A 20,565-nucleotide genomic window follows, 5' to 3' on the forward strand; every position below is an offset into this window, starting at 1 on the left:
GAGATACATCAAAATAATGTACTATGGAATTGTATATCTTACAAAGGCCTACAGAATAGTCGGCGATGGTATATGTATATCTCCTAAGGATAACTCCCAGCAATGTCGGGTACACGTCAGCTAGTATATTACATGTTTGCATTACATCCTTGCATCAAGGCAAAAATACTTGGTTGTGAATGTAACTGATATGTTTGTGAAATGTTAAATGTCTGTTTCTACTGCATCATACTGACATGTTCTTCTTTATGTATGGTGTTTATACATATACATTCCACATATATACATATATGTGAAATGTATATGTATAGCATCTATATAAACTGCTTGCTTCAGATGTCTTATAGTGTTGGCTAACGGATGTATTATTTTAATGAAAAATGTTATTTTTAATTGTCAAGTCTCTGACAGCCCTGAATTGTTGAAGCTACTTTGCCATACCCGCCGGCCATAGTGGCCAAGTGGAGATAAATTTGACTGTAACAATAAACTCACTATGTGCGCTATTAAAATATTTTGCTAGATTATATCTGTTGGCAAGTTACCTTTTCTGTACATATATTTTATCCTGTTTAAATTAAGTGCTTTCTATTATAGTAGCATTCTATGCCTTAAGAAAATTTTCAGCTGTATCACATTCAATATCGTTTTGTATACATATTGTTGTGTTCTTAAATGTACTGGACGGGAGTCCGCACAAGACTGTAGATTTAGGCGCCGGGTCCAAACCGTGTCTTCAACCGATGAGAATGCTCCTTTACGGTCGATGATGATGATGATAGTAGTATATTTGATGAAATCTGCCTCCCGCACCCAGGCTTGGTGAATGTTGGGCACTGGGTGTGCTGTCGTCTCTGCTCGCTTCTGGTGTTGGCGGTTTTCCAGAGGAGGGCCGGCTTGTCTTGAAGAGGTAACACCAGAAGATCTTGGAGCAGAAGACTTGGCGAGGTGAGGCAGATGTTGGGCAGGAGTCACTTGTAGATAATAAAACGCTTGGTTTCGGTGGTAAAGATGAACTGATTTATTTTTAATTATGTGGCTGCTTATATTTAATTAGCCTGACTCGCGCCCGACATTGGGCTAGGAGCCCAAAAGTGGTGGGGGGTTGTACCCGCGCCAACAATGAGTTTATAGGCCCCGAAAAAATGTTGCATATTCATTTTGTCGGCAGCACTAGTGATAGTAGTCGCTTAAATTTGCGAGTTAGAAAAGATTTTGAACGCTTACATGAATAACAATTACATAGTTTAAATGCATAGTAGTTATAGGAATGTGTATCTTGACAACTAGATTTTTTGTTTGTCAAGATACGACAAAAAATAAGAAATGTTTGTAAATAAATGTGTAAAAATGATCTCAAAGCGATCAAATTTGTAAAACATGTTAAGTTATTATTTTTCCCAGGTTCCCCGTAACATAGCGCTCAGAAAGAGATAAGATTCACTATGCTACGAGGTTCCTGGATTTTTGTACACGCAAAAAAGGTAAAAAATATTGTTCAAAATTGGTTGTACATATGTGTGAAAAACAGCTTTTTTAATATCTCCTCAGCGGTAGTATATCGAAAATAGTGTTTATTTGACTACCGCCGAGGGAATGAACAAGTAAAATATAAACATTTGCAATATTTAAAAATTGATTTTTCCTAGTAATTTTTACATAGAAAAAATGTTGGACATCGATCCACGCGGCAGGTAAGCCGGCGGTACGGTATCGATGCCATTCGGGGTCAAAGTTTTCAAGCCGCTTGGGCCGAAAATTGGACAAAATGACCAGTGGCGGGGAGTGGTGATTTCGCCAGTGGCGTGGGGTAGGCACATTTTATAAAAGTAAAACAAATTTTATGAAATTAAATAATGTGGTCAACTACGTCCGTTACATTAAATGTAAAACTAATATTCGCCTATGTACCACTGTGTACTTATAATCTCATGTATCACATTATCGTAAAAGCCTTTTATGGTGTTTAATAGCTAGTTAGCGCCCTTTGTGGCAGCTGGACGCGTCATGCCGTCTCCAACCGCTTTGTGTTTTTTTTAGTATTTTCAAGGGAAACGAGGCAACATCCCTTTGAAGTTATTTTAAAAATCAGTGAATCAACATTTTAAATTAACTTACCAATTAGTAATCAGAACTTAATAGTAATGTGACTAGAGTGCAGTGTTTCAAATGAATAATCGAAAATTGTGCTAAAAATATTCTAAATTCAATGAAGTTGAACTTGGGACGAGAATCGGTAACTGTAGGTACGCCAGATGTTTTCAATGTTATTCTTGGAAACTCTGAAAGCCCTAACAAGTGCCCAAGCTGATTTATTATCCCGTCCGCCGCCTATTATTTCGGAACAATGCACCACTAACATAATCACCAGAAACAAGTGTACAGGGAGATGGACTTTCCGAATGTCACAGCGGTGCTGCCAAGGTCTGGAATCCATGAGGACATTGTGTCAGCGCTCTATTAGCAGCAGACACATACCTGGAAGGATGACGAACCTCGTGCTGGCACTGTTGGTGGACGCGGTGGACTCTCTCGCTGCAGCAGCTGGTCCAGTTTCCTCACCACCTAGGATTCTTGCTGCAGAGTCTCCATCCTCTACCTTCGTCGAATGTCACAGCGGTGCTGCCAAGGTCTGGAATCCATGAGAGGACATTGTGTCAGCGCTCTATTAGCAGCAGACACATACCTGGAAGGATGACGAACCTCGTGCTGGCACTGTTGGTGGACGCGGTGGACTCTCTCGCTGCAGCAGCTGGTCCAGTTTCCTCACCACCTAGGATTCTTGCAACAGATTCTCCATCTCCGTGTCACCTGTTTCTGTACTTCATTTTATTTAACTTAATTTCAATTTGTAATATTTATATATTTTTTTGTAATATCTGCATTAACTGTACAGCGCCCCTGAGGTGATATTTCGCAAAAGCGGCGCTATAAAAATCATCCAATAAATAAATAAAATAAATAAATAAATCCTTAAAACAGAGTACCCCAGTGAGGACACATTTCTCTTTCCTTCCATTTTGTAATCTGTGCTGTGAACTTGTAAACTAATTGAACGATAGCTATCAAAATTTGGGTAGCACCGCTAATGCCCTTGAGCAATACCAAGATTACGAGTTAAAATTAATTTATTTTGAACATCCCGCAATCAGCTAACATGGATTAAGCCGCTATCAAAAAAGTTGCTAATGTTGCTTTAAAGACGGCATTTTAATTGTTTTCTAAATATCGGCACGAAGACACTTAATCGATTCTGCTAGTTACTTAATTACTTTATCTACCATAATATCTCATTTTAGGATGCGGGTATGGGTACCGCTGCCTCGGGAACCATTCATTGAATAACCAACGCTTCAGCCGTAGATCACCCCAAGTGGTTCATGGTTCATGGTGAGGTTTGTCCAGGTCTTGGCTGCGGATGCTTCTGCCCACCAGCTGTGTGGCGGGCCAGATCGGGAAAGGTCGGTTGAGGGAGACTCTTCGACTTCTCCAGCCTGGCTCTATCGAGCCATCCCCTTGCACCGCAGTGGGAGGAATGGATTTATACATTCGTCACTCCTGGACACACTGGCCCCCAGATTTCTTCCCAGAACTTGCGATTCTCGATCCTTTGAAAGAACCTATACGCAACATCCCCAAAGATGACATGGCCCTGAGGGTAATTATTATCCTCATGATCTCCTATGTGGATAAAATAGAAAAAAAAAGAATATTTATAAATTTCAAATGAGTGTAAAATAGAAAATATCTTACCGACAGCATCCATCTCATCCGCCTCTGACATGACGATGTCGTTAAGCGGCAGGCGGCCCTTTGTGTTGAGCAGGTGCAGCACCTTGGGCACGCGCATGTAGAGCAGCAGGACGAAGGAGGTAAGGACGGCGTCGGGCCGGAGCAGGCGGCTCTCCAGGCTGGAGACGGCGCTCATCAGTGAGTGGTCGTCCTGCAGGCTCTCCAGGAGCAACGGCAGGCGCGACTCCATACGGAGGCAGGCCTGCTCGTTGTTGGGGCATTGCGAGGCTTCTTCCAATATGTAGGAGATTAGCACGCCAATCTGCAAACATTCTTTTTTTGGGAAATTTTCTCAAAGCTATCAACTTAACCCTCAGGAATCGGAGGGGGTAATACAGAACCCCCAAACTAAAGTTTTGTGCAATATCTAAGACTTTTTTACATCACATACTCTATAATTTAGGTAATCCTAGAAAACTATTCGGGAATCGATCCGCATTTAAAAAAAATTATCCCGTTACTATTTTTTATATTTTTTTGTATTAGGTTTTTTAACATTAGGTAGTTTTTAAAAATATTTTATAAGATCTATCCAATTCTGACGAAATGACTCCCCCCCCCTGGATTACTCATTACATTAAGAATATTCTAAAGTCTATGTATTTGAGTTACCCTCGATCTTGTACTATCTCCTTTACCATTTTGCATTACTTAACCCCTCAGGCTAATTTGTTCGCTTTTGGGAACAGCTCATTGTGTCTCCTTTCCTGCCATGGTGAGAAATATGTTCTAAACAATGTTAGAAAGAGAAAACACCACGCTTTATATTCAAATCTAAAAACACAGAAAAACCACAGAAGAATTAAAATGTACACCTCCATGAAACTAAAGGTTCCAACTGCAAAATGAGAAAAATTTATGAAACTTTATGAATTGGAAAAAAGTGACATGACAATAATGTTTTTTATTGTCATTTTATTTTAATTACATTTGTCTAAAATTGTCTAGTATTTTATATACATTTGTTTAATAAAATATATTTAATATTTGAATAATTCAAAAATTATATGTTTATTCTCTATAAATAAAAATGTAAATGTATGTTTGTTCAAAATCTTAAATCTCCGAAACTTCTTAACCGATTTATTCGAAATTTTGACACAATGTTGCATTTGAATATGCGCGTGTTTTTATATACCTATATTGTATAGATGTCACCTGTGGTAAAAACATGCCTTTTTAAAACAGCGCCACCTGTTGGTGACCTGATCGTTGGCGATCTGCGGTCGTGCTCGGGAATGAAAACAAGTTACCGACATAATAAATAAAATATTTATGGATCTATTCATGCTAGTGGGTAGGATTAGTTTAGATTATTTTCCATCAGACACCAGAAGGCTCAAGGATAAGAAGAAAATAACATTTGATAAGACTGTTAAAATATATGCTGTAAACCTGTTCATGAGAAAGTCGTAGTATATCCTCTGGAGTGTGGTGCTTAGGGGTAGTTTTATCTCTGCCCTGCCAAATGCGGGGACTCTTGGTCAGAGCCCAGATCAGCTCCAGGACCGTTGTGGCTTCCCACTCACTAAAAACAATATCAACAATTTATTGTACATGATAAAAATAATATTGTAATAACTATGTATGAAGTAATATAAATAGATAGTTTGTATGTGGCCTCACCACAGATTCATAATGGCGTTGAAAGGCGAAATAGTTATCACGCATTCTTAAATATAATAACATCCGCTAAACTGCCAAAGCAGTTTGTCAGCAGTCACAATAATAATAATTACACTGCAGAACTTGTTTATAAATAAACTGTGCAAATGAGACAGTAATCAAATGGGACAGTAACACAAGGTGTTCAAATGGGACAGTAATACTAACTAACCAAAAAACTAACTAACCATCACGCCGTTTCCTTGCAGGGGTAATACAAGGGAAGAATAATAATAAGACAGTAATACAAGGCGTGCAAATGGGACAGTAATACACTCACAATACCAGTATCATCTCCAGCTGTCAAGTTCAAGTTTGATGAGTACTCGAATACTTACCAGCAGGGTTAAACAATTGCCTTTACGTAAATTTAAAATCACTTTGTTGTAATTCACTTTTACGAAAATGCAGCAATTTCTCAAAATTTGTGTTACGAGTCATTTCCGAGTGTGATAATATATTTAGACAGATTTATAAGATCTAGAAATAGTATATCTGTTAATTTAAGAGTTTGTGCGAAAGTTTTTCACATTCCGTTACCTGTCCGTAGCCAGAAGAGCGGTGAGACACCCATGCAATGTCCTCCAAGAAGCCCGGTGAGCCAGTAAGGCCACCAGAAGCTCCTGCCACTGGGCCCCACCCGCTCGGAACATCAGTTTCATCTACAAATATAAGAAACACATTAACTAGGCTGATTATTGTTAGTGGCAATACATTTTTAATTTCAGGTTTCAAGAGACTAAAGAACTGAAGTTCTTATGTGGGAACTTTATATAAGAGTTTTACAAAATGTACAATTTGTAATAGGATAGGGTATTTTCGTAACATATGGATAACGCTAAAAAAGATCCTAAACGGTTCGAACTGGCTACAACGGTTAGACGGTTGTCACCGACATTGGCCGGTGTTACATCAACAACACCATATTCACAAACAAAGATTAAAAAATGTTATTTTCCTGACAAATCAAAAATGGCACAATTTAAATCTTAACAGATGGTAGCAGAAGTCGGGGACGCCCGAGGAAGACACGGCACAATCAAGGGAATCAGATACTTGAGTCGGGCCATGTCAAGAGTCAGCATAATAGAAGAGTATGGATGAATGTGAATGAGGCAAGGAGTGTGTGACAAAACCGAGTTGTTTGACAGTCCGTCCTCTCTGCCTATCCCTGCGGGGAAACGGCTTGATGGTTAGTTAGTTAGTTAGTAACAGAAAATTTATTAAATTAATCAAACGCAATCAAGAATAAAATAAAAATGTCATCGATATCATAATTTTTAGCCAAGTACTTCCCAACTGTTGGGAAGTAAGAGCTTCACAGATGCACTCATAGAGGGCAGTGCATAGAGCTTGCGTGGAAGTCCGCAAGATGGCAGCTAGTAGCCAGTAGTCGCCAGGACCAGTTAGAATGCTCCCAGACAAACTTGGTGTTTTCAGATCTTATTTAGCCAGCTTCTAGTTAGGTCGACAAACCTTCCTCTACTTCATCTCCATCCCTTCGCCGCTCCCTTCAGCCTCAGAACATACCCCAATTGGGGATGCCATAGTTCCACAGGCCCATAATTTATGACATACCTGTGTCTTAGGATCATCTCCCAATAGCTCGGGCTGCAAGTTAGCCATCCAGTCTATGATGAGTCCGGCCGCGTCGCCCCCGCTGGCCAGGGTCAGCTGCCCCGGCGGCTCTGGTTCCTCGCCCGGCTCCGACTTCACCAGCCCCTGGCGCATGGTGCCGTCCTGCTGCCGCTCCAGGATGGACACCATGGCCTGCATCAGCACCTTGGTGTCGTGGATCTCAATCAGGTGACGTCCCACCTGTTCCAGCATGTTGATGGGGCAGGATTCCAGGGCTGGGAGGAGTTTAGTAAATTAATGAAAAGGAGATATTTGATATACAGTACTCTCTCAGTAATCCGTCCCTCGATTAACCGATAATTATTATTGTAATCTGCCATTAATTTTACTAGTTGAAAGCCCAAAATCAAGCTCTATAATTCGCCTATATTCATGTCCAATTCAGTAGTCTGCCATGTGCCTAGACTCGAGCGCCAAGGTACACCGATGAGTTGGGTTATCTTACTATTACACAATCGGTTACTATACCGCCATCAAGCTTGCTAGAGCTGACCATTTTACCACACGCCAGGGTTCATTATTAGGAAATTCTGGTTAGTTTTCTGTGTATTCTAACAATTGCGTGTGTTTCTGTTTTTTTCGTTGTGACACTTTATTTGTTCGAATAAGTTTACAAAATGGAGCCTTCTCGCAAACGTAAACATGTTACTTCCTGAACTAAGATGCATACCAAGCCCAACAAAATTCAGGTCCAAACTAAAACCTTACATTTTTAGGTTCACATACTGTAGTGGGCGGAAAAGCATCGTCGCACCTCGGAATACAATAGCAATGGAAACTTCGGATATGCCGACTTACCTTTTTTCTATTCTTCCGCGTTTTCTCTCCTTTGCGCTGGTTCATCCACAATACACTAATTTTCACCAAAATGGGCGAGCTCATGATGGCTTTTCAAGTTTCGACACGGTCGAAAAGGGGGCTCCGTAATCAAACACCGCTTATGTGTTGATAGGACAATTTTTTCAACTGAACTGAAGTTACACTAAGGGGGTATTTCACTATCTCTGATTATGCTCTGACCAAGCACTAATCCGCGGATTAGTCATTTTTTCGTTTTCACTATATCTGAATAACGCTAACGCTCGGGTTAAAGTTAGATTTGACTAATCAGTGCTCGAACTTCACGTTAGGCGCTATTCCTCGAATCAAAGATGGCGTCAAAACATTCCGAGTTTAACAGCTGAGAAGTGAGTCGAATTTTGTAGAATGAATTTGAATGCTTGTATGATCCATCCTGAATTATTTGATTGTGTTCAAAATAAGAAACAATGTATTAATTCGACACGAATCTATCTAAAATGACCTGATAATCAACATAACATAACCAAAAAAATGCACACTTCGCGGTGTGCGGACTGTGACGCATGACAGCCGTGTTGCAGTAGATGGAGTAACTGCAAACATTTTGCGATGTTGCCAGACTATTTCGAGTGTTATCTATCCGGAAGCTCGAAACAATGGTGAAACGGTCGCCGTTGAATAACGAAGTTATTCTGATCTTTAAAGCCAGCCAACGGATAGTTAGTCAGATATTTAGCCCGACATAGTGAAATACCCCCTAAGTCGGCATAGGAAAGGTAGGAATTGGGTCGGTGGGCAACAATAATATCCATAAAGGAAAGGTAAAAAATTAAATATACCGTTCCTGAGAGTAGCAGTCTTGTATTGCCTACAATATATCCTAATCACACTCTTCTTATTAGATTTACATTGTTCTAAGCCTTTATATACTTATCAATCTGTCTCATACCAAGGGATGAATCACATGTGGGAAGATAAATTCTAATCAAATCCTTGTACTTTTGTACCGCCCAACATAAGAGTTGCTTTTCCTCTCCTAAATACGCTCATTAATGAACATAAATATACATTGATAAAATAAATACTTGCATTTATTCATTTATGAAAACAAAATCTAAATTCAAATAGATGTATTCAAAAATGAAGTTAATGAAGTGATTTTCTAGTAAATATTTAAAAAAACACTTACTCTTGACCAAGAAATCCTTCGTCATCTTCTTGCCGGGAATATTATTAAACACTTCTAGCTGTTCCGCTATCTTCTTCTCAATATCATTCCTGGCAATGTTCTTGTCCCCGTTGCCCCTCGTGCTTCTCTCCGAGAAGGCTTTCAGGAGGGTCACCAGCGGACTGTTGGTGTCGGAGTAGTGCTGCAGCAGCGACTCGGCCACCCGGGTCAGCGGCTCGTCGAAGGGGGTGTTCTTGCAGTGGAGGAGGAGGCGAATCAGCGGGCAAGAGTAGTGCATCTTCTTGATGAATCCATCGGCAAATTGGTAGCATTTTGGGCTCTCCAATATCAGGCCGAGGTAGATAACGATGCACTGGATGAACGGACAGTCGGTTACCGCAAAGGTTGACGTTCTGGTGCATTTTATCTCATTGGACACATACTGAAAGAGAAAAATAATTAGTGTTTATTATTGATATCCACTCGAGACTTCCGGGCGTTCGATTTTGGATTAGGACAATTGATTCGGAAACATTTAAACTGCAGTTAATGAATCTATATATATTTCACCATTCATTCCATATCTATAAGGTACTGAAATTGCCCTAACTTATACTTACACATATGATGGACAATATTAAATATTACTATTATAATTGAATATTGTCTATGGTCTAACTGGAAATGTCTATATCCACAGACAGTAAAAATGCAATTTTTAACATCTAAACAGATGTTCACGCAGACTTCACGGTACAAAATATTACCTAGAATATTCAATAAGAGGAACATAAGTGACATCTTTTGGTATTTCATAGAAGCTTAATCAAGCTAGCGACTAAACATGTTAGCTGATTGCGGGAACTTCAAAATAAATTTATTTTAAGTCATAAAAAAAACACCCCGACTCCCTGTATATATTAATGAATTATTGTATAATTTTGAGTATTACCTTTTGAAGTGAAGTGAATCCAGCATTAATGTTCTTATCGTAGGTAGCGGCGCCCAGGAAGGTGGTACCGAACAGGGGCCCCACCTGCTCCAACATGAGCTCCTTGGTGTCGGGAGCCTGGGGGCCTTCGGTAGCCGATTTCCACTGCTCGGGGGAGTAGGACCCAAATACGGGCAGCGGCGGAAGGGGGTCGTCTACCATTGATGGCTCTGGAAACAATAAAATACAATAATCAAGTGAATCTACTGAAGCAAGCAAATCTACTGAATCAAGTGAATCTACTGAAGCAAGCAAATCTACTGTCCAAGTGAATCTACTGAATCAAGTGAATCAAGTGAATCAACTGAATTAAGTGAATCCATTGAATCAAGTGAATCTACTGAATCAAGTGAATCTACTGAATCAAGTGAATCTATTGAATTAAGTGAATTTATCAAGTAATTGAGTTGTGTCAGTGTCTGTTTGAACGTATGTTTGGAGTATGGACCTTCAGGATAGACAGGTTCCTGCAGCCCCAGCGAGGAGTAGAAGGTGTGCCCCCCGCGCGCGCCCCTTCGCCACTGGACGCCCACCAGCTGCGCCATGTAACCGCGCTCCACCACCAGGTTGCTCACCGTCTCTAGGGGGCAGGCGTCGAGCGCCTCCAGAAGGGCACTGAAACAAACAAAACATTTTATAATTTCAGCAAATTTCAATTCAAAAAGCCTCTTTAGTACTATGTCCAGGATGCACCCATAGATTCTATCTTCTGTGCCAATTAGTCCTGGGTCGATCGTGATCAAGACGATCATTTTATGTGGTTTTACGCCCAGCCCGGCTTTTACATGGATTTTAAGAACAGAATATACCTGGTGAGCTATCGAAAATTATACACAAATTTTTTGAAGCATGAAATAACATTAAACGGATAAACTGAATATGAAACAATATTAGTAAAACATGTAACAGTAACATAAAATAATATAGAAACTAGAAAAATACTACCAATAACAATATTTTGACCCAATCATTAACCACAAGGATCAATCGGGTTACTCTTTCAAAAAATTATATAATTTGATGGATGAGCTGTCAGCATTGGCTGCTCGTGACTTTTGAGTGTTAGTTTGAAAAATTCGACATTATTGTTGTTGTTTAGTATAAAACTTCATACATTTTTCAGGAAATTTAAGTTTGACCGCACGCTGCACCGATTTTCTGAAAATCTTCAGAGAAAAAACAGAATTTTTTAAATAAAAAAGGAAAACCTTTTTGCCTACAGGAACATCAATAATGCAATTTTTTTAAATATTAGTATACCCAAAAGTCACAAGCGTGATTACGTGATGGGGCGTGGCGAGCGACAATAGATGTATAAGTTTTGTAGACCAGGCATCTGGAATCATTCTCGCAACCGAGATTAATTTAGGAGGCGGGTTTGGGCGCCGCCATCCAGGAACCATTTATTGCATAACCAACATCTCTGTCATAGGTCACCCCAAGTGATTTGCAACATTAGCAGGAGTGCCCAGGTTCATCGGGTGGGAAATTATTTTTCTCAGGGCCTCCTGTGTGGGGTTAATGTAAAAAAAAAGATATATTGATGGTTAGTTTGTACCTAGTATCCAAATCAGATCATATTAGCGATTAGCATACAGATAAACCTTCCGTCTCGCGAGAACGAGACTCGAAACGCCAGATTTGCACAATTTATACATCTATGGTCTTCCTATTACCTATATCAAACGTCAACACGACGCGGGCAGTCGGCGGCGCATCAATCTATCTATGGCATTTTTTCCATGTGTAAAAATACACAATCAAAGAACAGGTACTTAGTGGTACTTTTGTAAAATGATAGACCGACCCAGGACTAGCTTGGGGTCAAAACAATGACAGAATTGGTGTATGTCATAGTGGTAAAACAATGAATAACCTACCTCATAGAATCGATGGGAATCCCAAAGCTCTGAATGAAGAGTACCAGCTGCTGGGCGTCCAGCCCGTTGAGCCCGGCCTGTATGAGGGCGGGCTGGTGCGAGCGCACCATCTTCAGCTTCAGCCAATCGGGGAAAAGCAGCGCATCCTCCGAGGTGTCCATGAGATACGCCTTGGGAGAGTTGGCGCCAAACCAGATGGACAGGAACCAAGCAAACAGTTCGCCATCTTGGTCCACTGAAATGAATTTGATCGTTTGTGAAATGTTTTTAGTTTTGTTTGATGGAATCAGAGCTGTATTGGTTGATTGTTGGCTTCCGTGGTGGAGTGGTAAGATCCTTGGCTAAGAATCCGGAGTTCGCGGGTTTAAATCCTGACGTGTGCAAGTTAATTTTATCAGATTTATACAGATGGTTGGGAACAGCTGGGACTCTTGTTCGGTAACTCACATAATTTTTTTTAATAAATAATTAAAATAAACAAACTGATTTTCTGATACAGATTAATTATAATAAAATAATACTAAAAGAATGTATTTGCTACACAAAATTTATTGCACGAAAAAAACAAAAATTATGATTTTAAGTAATCAACAATCATGACGTTTCTCCGCAGAGGATAAAATACCACACAAATTTCTTGGCATACACTCCTTTTTAGATTCAAAATCATACATCGTCTGACATATTCTGGGATTTATTCGGTCAATAGAAACACACCTTTACTGGGTCCATACGTCAGGAGGATGATGATGGCATGGACCACAAGGATGTGCATAGTGCATTCCTCTCCAGATGGCCACTGCAACAGGATCTGATCTTGCGAGGAGCACCAGTCATAGGCCTCTCTCTGCGGCTCACGAACCTAGTGGAAATATATTATTAAAGTACGTGAAAACTACTTATATGGGAATCATACTTACTGTACTGTACACTGACAAACTAAGTGAGCTACTGTGAACTACAGTTTTCTTTCAAACTCTCTCATTAAATAAAACTCCAGCTCCAAAAAAACTTTGACGGCCGGCATAGTCCAGTGGTAACGCATTGGACTGCCATTCCGAAGGTCGCGGGTTCGAACCCGGCGTGCGCAAATAAATTTTATTTGATTAATTTGTGTTATTTCACAATTAATTAATTAAAATAATATATAGTATATTTGCGGCACGTTCCAGAGTGGAAGATACTACCAGTATCGCCCTGGTGTAAGACCACCATTCAGAATTGAAACGTTGCTCCAAATGGCTTTAGCCGTGTTTAGTGACTAGATCTGAATAGCCAGGTACTTCCCCACCTTCCTCTTTCCCTTCCCCACTACCTTCAGCCTCACAACATCCCCCAATTGGGGATGCCATAGTCTCACTGGCTCTAGACGGGAGCAGTTGGGACTCTTGTGAGGTATTCACTGTAAAAAAAAAAAAAAAAACACTTGGACTTTAAATGTGATAGATTGACAAAGGACTCTGATATCTTAATTGGCAGGTGGTTGGAATAATCTGGACCCCGACCTTGAGGTTGTCACCTTATTGACTATCCACTCGGTCTCTACAATACTCAACAGCTAACACCATCTATTGGCAAACCTAATAGTCTAGTAATCTAGTCCCATCTATGGGTGAACTTGTATACTAATATCAAGTATATTACAACAACCTAATTCGCCTCAGCCGTCATTTGCGCATTTCTTAAATAAGCTATGTCATTATTTGAATTTTGACTGGCATCTAGTCCTTTTCAAAACATTTTATGAAATAACGCAGCAATTATGATTTCCTGTACATTCAAATGGTGTGAATATAGAAATAGTATGATAATCTCTAATATCGCATTACATTCCACGGGTATGGATTATTTTAAAGCATAATTTAGTATAATGAATAGTGATGAACAGTTTTAGTAACGCATATAGAGACGGCACAGTGCAAAATACAAAGTGGTCGTTTACTGCGGTGAGTAAATTGTTTATTTATCATTTATTGTGAAAAACAGTGATTCTAATAACATATCACAACATTTACAATTAACATTAATCAATTACATACATAAATTATATCAGTTGCGATGCAGCCTCATGTCAAAAACAAAAAAACTTATTTTAAACTTGAATTCACTGAAAAATGACACAGAAGAAAGGTGGTTTAATAGCGTAGTCATTCTCCCCAGAGGCGTGATCATTGGCAGTTTGGTCCTGCTTCGTGGAAAAATATAAAGCCTGTGCTGCCTATGATGAAAGGGTCATACTAAATACTTAAACTAATTACAGTATTCTCTCACTAATCCACCACTCAAAAACCGAGCAAGTGTCCAATTGGTGAAAGCGGTGGATTACAGTGCATACAAACAAAATGTACTAAATCTTGGTGCTCGAGCTCCTACAAGCACCACTTGTAGGATCCGAGCAAGGCCGTAGGATTAGCAGCTTGCCACACAAAATTACATATTGATAGGTGGGTCAAATCCCAGCACTGCGAAGAATGGGAGAGGGCACCTGGAATGAGACAATCCAAAGTACTCATAAAAGGACCAGACCCTAGACGAACCAAGAAACTACTCGATATGGACAGAAACTTGCTGAGGGAACTGGTAGGACTACCACGGGACACTGCCGTCTCAGGAGACACATGCAGATATTGGGAGTGGAAAACACCAACAGATGCAGGAAATGTCAAGGGAACGAAGAGACTCCAATTCACCTATGGTGCCAATGTCCTGCCCTGGTGGGAACTAGGCTCAGATACCTGGGGAGACATACAGTAGAACCAGAAGACATAGCCACATACCCAATAACAACTCTGGTGAACTTTATTAAAGGGACTGGGTTGTTGTTAAAGGATTGAGGTAAAATGGGAGATAGCGCAATGGGCCTATGCTATCGCCTAAGTGCTCACGGGAACTATCTGTAAATCATCTCCGCCTTTTTAAAAATAAAGAGTGCTCGAGTCTAGGCACACGGTGGTCTGCTGAATTTGATATAAGAATGCTGGTGAATTACAGAGCTCCATTTTGTGCTTTTAACTAGTAAAAATAATGGCAGATTATAGTAGTTGTCGGATAATCGAGCGGAGAATCTTATTGAGAGACTGTGTTTGGTTTTTTTAAATAAGCCAACCCTTTTTCACCCAATCTTGGATATGAATGTTGTTACAGCTAGAGATGGATAAATAGAAATAAAGCGGGGAGTTTGTGCACCATTGTAAAAAGGATGTTCATAAGCGGAATTAATACTAGTACTGCAGCGCAAGTTGCCTGCAAACTGTTTATATATTATTTGCCCATTCATTAAAAGGGAAATACCCGTGACCATCTGCCTTCCCTTACCTGTTATTATTTATTACTCTGTGGTACCGTCATAAAAAGGGTATTAAAATGTTACCTTCAGTAAGTACTGGTGAAAGACAGTGTTGAGGGAGTGCAGGCAGTGGTGGTAAGGCAAATCAGATGTGTCCTCTTGAGAGGACATCTCGTTGGAGAGACCCATCTGTGGTAGGATGGCCGACATGATGGACATGCGCTCCACGATCAGCTGGCTTAGATCCTAAACAGGAAAAATTGTTATTATCAAAAGTCAAAGTAGACATAACGGGCCCATCTGTTTAGGAAGTGGAAAATTAATTGGAAAACACTGCTTGAAGGAAACTTCAAGGAAGTTAGTGAACAAACAAAAATAATCAAATAATATGAAATAAAAATAGAGACGGACCACCCTCCTTTCCACAGAATCAAGTAGGTTTATCAAGAATTGTGGGGTTCCAGTCCAGAGGTGGCTCCCAAATTCAATTTTCGGATTGAAGAATCTGCTAGCCTTATACAAGACGTCCAGCTTCTTGAAAGCCATATTTACTAGCCCTTCTATGGAGTTCTGATACTTGAGTATGTCTGATAGAAAATACAAATAAGCTGCAATAAGATGTCATTTTTAATTACTTACCAGCACAATCTCTTGCAGCTGCGGGGCCGTGGTTGTGGGAAGCTGCGAGTGCTGGCCCAGGAAGTTCATGAAGCAGTGCAGGTGCGCGGGCTCTGTCTCCACCAGGCAGGCGCCCCGAAGCGCCGCGATGGTCTCCTCGCGCACCACCTCCCAGTGGCGGCTCAGCGGGATAATGGACAGCCACTCCCTGGACAAGACAATACTCATCAACCAACAGTGTGAATCAATCATTAGTTGGAATATCTACTACATGAACAAGTGACAATATCAGAGACACCCAGTGGCAAGCACAGAGTTTTGGATCTGGGTAGACAGAAGGGAAAACAGCGAATTCATCGAAAAAACAACTTACCATGGGCACTCGAGCGATTGGTTGTATATATATAAATACTTTTACCATATTATTTAATTAATATCATTCCTTAAAATATTAATATGGAAACATATGAACTGTTTACTGCAGTATAAAGCCAATTAATCTATCTAGATTTCGCCGTCTATTCCATATTTTGAAGTTCTATAAATTTAGCACATTATGACAAGTGATTGTTCTAAACGCTTTTACAAACTGGCCATAATATGCCAAAAATCGCTCGAGTGGATAGGCAACTATTCCCTTCGTACAAGTTTTCGCTAAGATTGGCTAAGCTGCTGGCTGTAGCCGATTTTGTTGGCATTTTATCATCCAAATCCTCTATGCAAATTACAAGCCTATTACTGGATAATACAGACAATAATAAAAATGAAAGAAAGCCAAAATGCAATGAAAATCGTTATTTCGTTAGTAAAGTTGTACTAATTAATAGAGGTACCGACAGATGGCATTGAATATGATATTTGCTTGCAGTTGCAATTTGTTCTGACATGCTCTGTCTATTTAGGCACTAAAACCAACGACAGCACACATGAATACTCTGACGTGAGAAACATTTTGCATACTTAGTTTCTGCTTTTGACACTTTATAGTGTGCGGTCAGTATGGTCCAATAAATTTTAATATTATTTATATTTTTATGTCAGTAAGATAGGTAGGCAGTGCTTATGTGCCTATATTGAATGCACACCTCTGGTGACACCTATATATCCATATCTCTCGAGCATCGTCAAGTTTCATTTCCCTAGGCCAGAAGAAGAAGGTTGTGAACTTACTCAGGAGTTACGTTGGCAGTCCACTCTGCTTCTGTGGGTTCGTCTCCAGTGGCTGGCATTAGAACCATCTTCAGACCCTGTAGGTAACAAGTCACATTAGCGTGTGCAGGTACATCATTTCAAAAGAATTATAGTGCACAGAATGAAGTATATCAAGTTCAGCACAGACTTCAAAGACATTTGAGAACCTTGTTTGGAAGTGTTGAAATTTAATAAAAGAAAATACTTTAATTGTATTACATTGCCCCACTCAATGTCATCTTTTGGGATGGTGTGTGGGGAGTCTTTTTTAAGGAAAGGAAGAAGACGAAGTTCTGAGAATTGGGAAGGAATCTAAAGATCAGTGTGTCCAGGAGTGACAGACATGAATGTATCTCTCCCACTGAAGTCAAAGGGTCTCCCCAAACCAGTCTCACCTTTTCTGCCACACCACGTAGCTGGTGGACAGGCGTATCTTGAACAAACGTCACCCGATGAACCCAGGCACCCCCGGCTAAATCACCAAAGATAGTGAACCATTTAGGTGACATACGGCATAACCAACTACATACTATGATGGCTCTTTAGTGTAGTGCAGGGGTCGGCAGACTGCGGCTCGTTGCATAGGCGTTTGCGGCTCTGTGACGATGGAAATGGTGCTGCTGAATGCACTTCGACTCAAACTGTATCAGTGTTGCCAACTCAGCTCGTTTACAGCTAGAATTTAGCAGGTTATTTGCTATTTTTTTTTTCTCAAAAACTCTCTAGCCACCCCCCCACCCTTTTATATCCACTCGAGCGTGTCATTACCATATTATTTAATTAAAACCATTCCTCAAAACCAGAGATGTGCTTTATTTCAAATGGAAATGCAAAATGGGTATATTCCATTTTGCATTTTAAATGCTTTTCTAAAAACCATTTTGCATTTTGCATTTTAAATGCTTTTCTCAATGCATTTTCCATTTTAAATGCTTTTTTGCAACATTCTTCCTACTATCTCCACTCATCTTTTTTTCATAAGATCCAAATATCAGTCGGTCCTCAACCTCGCTATGAAGAGATAATTTACATTTGTTAAGTTGCTCCCTGGTAGGAGCCCTGGCAATTGAGTGATACCATTACAAAAAATACTGATTCAAATACTGAACGGGGCCATGACGCTGTAATATTAAATGTTAGATAGCAGTTTCTATATTTTTACGTTGGCAACATTTGTCCCGCGCAAATTTTTTGTGGTTCATAATCTGTAGTCGTAGCATTTTTTGATTTACCATCATGTAATATGTTTGTTCTACATTGATGTCCATTATTAAATGACAAAACTGTTTAAAAATTCTATAATTATTTTAATTGTTTGACCTGAGAAACCATTTTGCATTTTCAATGCATTTTGAAAATAGGTATTTTGCATTTTAAATGCTTTTATAAAAACCATTTTGCATTTTCAAATGGAAAAGTTTTGACCCATTTCCATTTTGCATTTCAAATGGTTTTGGGTACCCATTTTGCACATCTCTGCTCAAAACATTAACATGGAAACATATGAAACTGTTTACTGCGGTTTAAAGCCAATAAATCTACCTACATTTAACCCTTTATTTCACATTTTTAAGTTCTATAAATCTGGCACATTATGGAAGCAATCACTCATAACGTTTTTGCAAACTTGGCCTAATGTGCCAAAAATCGCTCAAGTGGATATGGCTCTCTGACAAATTAGTTACCCTGTTTCCTTGAAGACTTGGTTCTTCTGAAAGTTTGCCGACCCCTCGTCTAGTGGACTGGTAGGAGAGATGAACTAAGTAATCATCACATTGTTTCCACATAGGGGTAGGCAGAAAGGATAGACCGCCACATAATTCTATCTTGGCACACATGTACTTTTTTCTTATTATTGGTAGGAGAGGTAACTGACCCGGTTGGCCTGGTGGCGAATGGGCGGCTGCGAGTGTATGAGGCGCTGCAGGAAGAAGCCAAGCACGGCGCGCACGGTGGCCACGGCGCCCACCAGCTGGCGCAGGTGGCGCACAAGCTCACCCGCCTTGCCGCCCAGTGCGCCGGAGTCACCTCCCGCCACAAACTGGCAGAGGCACTGCACCGGCAGGACACTGGAAGAAACAACCCAAATATAGACATTGATTCATGATCGTATATGTGTGTTTATGTGTAAATGTATATGTATGTTTATGTGTATATATATATGTTTAAATGTACCCAATCACTTCGCCAGTGGGTCATGATTGGCCCGAATCGCGTAAAATGATTGAAAGACCCAGGACTAAGAAGGATACAACCTTCACATCATGGCTGTTGGATCTTGAAACAAGGAGGTTTTAGGTCACAGAGGATGCAATGGTCCCACCTGAGAGAGTGCTCCGAGGTCTGCAGCAGGTCCTGTAGCCAGGGCATAGAGCGCTGCGTGCCCTGGCGCGAGATGATATCCTGCAGCAGCGCGGGCTGACGGTACAGCAGGTGACCCAAGCGCAGGGACTTGTTGAGCGCCTGCAGACATTCCAGCACGGAGGTGGGCGGCCGGCGGGCGGGACCCACGGGATCCATCAGCATCAACTGGAAGAGGTCAATTCTTATTGAAATATCATCAAACACAATAATAAGCTTACAGGCTTCTAGTTTTGGACAAAGCATATAATCCGGGCCTTTTCAAGTCCCGCGTTAATAAATCCCTTCCTACAGCCCCTACCTTAGCCCGCTACACAAAGCTGCCCAAGCGGATGGCGATATAGTTCCTCCGTCTTTGCACTGTGCAGACAAGGGACGCTCTTCTAAGGTGTTTCATTAAAAAAAATAATTTATCTTACTATGCTATGTGTTCAATTCCTGGGCTGGCTAAGTCCTCCATCACAACACAAGCGACATTTTTCACTTACTGTGGTGGCAGTAGGAGATTTTAAAATATTGTCAGGTTATTTGTAACCCGGGAATTTTTTGTCTTTCTTTTATAAAATAATAAAAAATTTATACATAAAAGTTAAACAAAAAAAACTAAGGGGGTATTTCTCTATGTCGGGCTAAATATCTGACTAGCTATCCGTTGGCTGGCTTTAAAGATCAGAATAACTTCGTTATTCAACGGCGACCGTTTCACCATTGTTTCCGAGCTTCCGGATAGATAACACTCGAAATAGTCTGGCAACATCGCAAAATGTTTGCAGTTACTCCATCTACTGCCACGGCTGTCATGTGTCACAGTCCGCACACCGCAAAGTGTGCATTTTTTTGGTTATGTTATGTTGATTATCAGGTCATTTTAGATAGATTCGTGTCGAATTAATACATTGTTTCTTATTTTGAACACAATCAAATAATTCAGGAAGGATCATACAAGCATTCAAATTCATTCAACAAAATTCGACTCACTTCTCCGCTGTCAAACTCGGAATGTTTTGACGCCATCTTTGATTCGAGGAATAGCGCCTAACGTGAGGTTCGAGCACTGATTAGTCAAATCGAACTTTAACCCGAGCGTTAGCGTTATTCAGATATAGTGAAAACGAAAAAATGACTAATCCGCGGATTAGTGCTTAGTCAGAACATAATCAGAGATAGTGAAATA

At 40.3% G+C, this 20,565-nt stretch overlaps 1 protein-coding gene across 1 annotated transcript in view; it reads right to left on the bottom strand.

Moving 5' to 3' along the window:
* Nucleotides 1-20,565, bottom strand: part of IntS1 (integrator complex subunit 1) — a 41,582-nt gene that overhangs the window by 4,889 nt on the left and 16,128 nt on the right. Inside the window, exons 15-28 of the mRNA XM_089641185.1 lie at nucleotides 19,354-19,559; nucleotides 18,907-19,099; nucleotides 17,010-17,086; nucleotides 15,861-16,047; nucleotides 15,306-15,467; nucleotides 12,653-12,797; nucleotides 11,936-12,170; nucleotides 10,504-10,670; nucleotides 10,017-10,225; nucleotides 9,086-9,506; nucleotides 7,036-7,310; nucleotides 5,998-6,119; nucleotides 5,188-5,320; nucleotides 3,754-4,054 (exon numbers count right to left, since the gene is read on the bottom strand). Coding sequence (XP_089497311.1) covers nucleotides 3,754-4,054; nucleotides 5,188-5,320; nucleotides 5,998-6,119; nucleotides 7,036-7,310; nucleotides 9,086-9,506; nucleotides 10,017-10,225; nucleotides 10,504-10,670; nucleotides 11,936-12,170; nucleotides 12,653-12,797; nucleotides 15,306-15,467; nucleotides 15,861-16,047; nucleotides 17,010-17,086; nucleotides 18,907-19,099; nucleotides 19,354-19,559 — 2,833 coding nt within the window. The remainder of the gene's footprint in view (nucleotides 1-3,753; nucleotides 4,055-5,187; nucleotides 5,321-5,997; nucleotides 6,120-7,035; nucleotides 7,311-9,085; nucleotides 9,507-10,016; nucleotides 10,226-10,503; nucleotides 10,671-11,935; nucleotides 12,171-12,652; nucleotides 12,798-15,305; nucleotides 15,468-15,860; nucleotides 16,048-17,009; nucleotides 17,087-18,906; nucleotides 19,100-19,353; nucleotides 19,560-20,565) is intronic.

Source organism: Hesperophylax consimilis, chromosome 16, assembly GCF_061612785.1.
Source record: "Hesperophylax consimilis isolate HC1 chromosome 16, BYU_Hcon_1.0, whole genome shotgun sequence".
NCBI classification, from domain to species: Eukaryota; Metazoa; Arthropoda; class Insecta; order Trichoptera; family Limnephilidae; genus Hesperophylax; species Hesperophylax consimilis.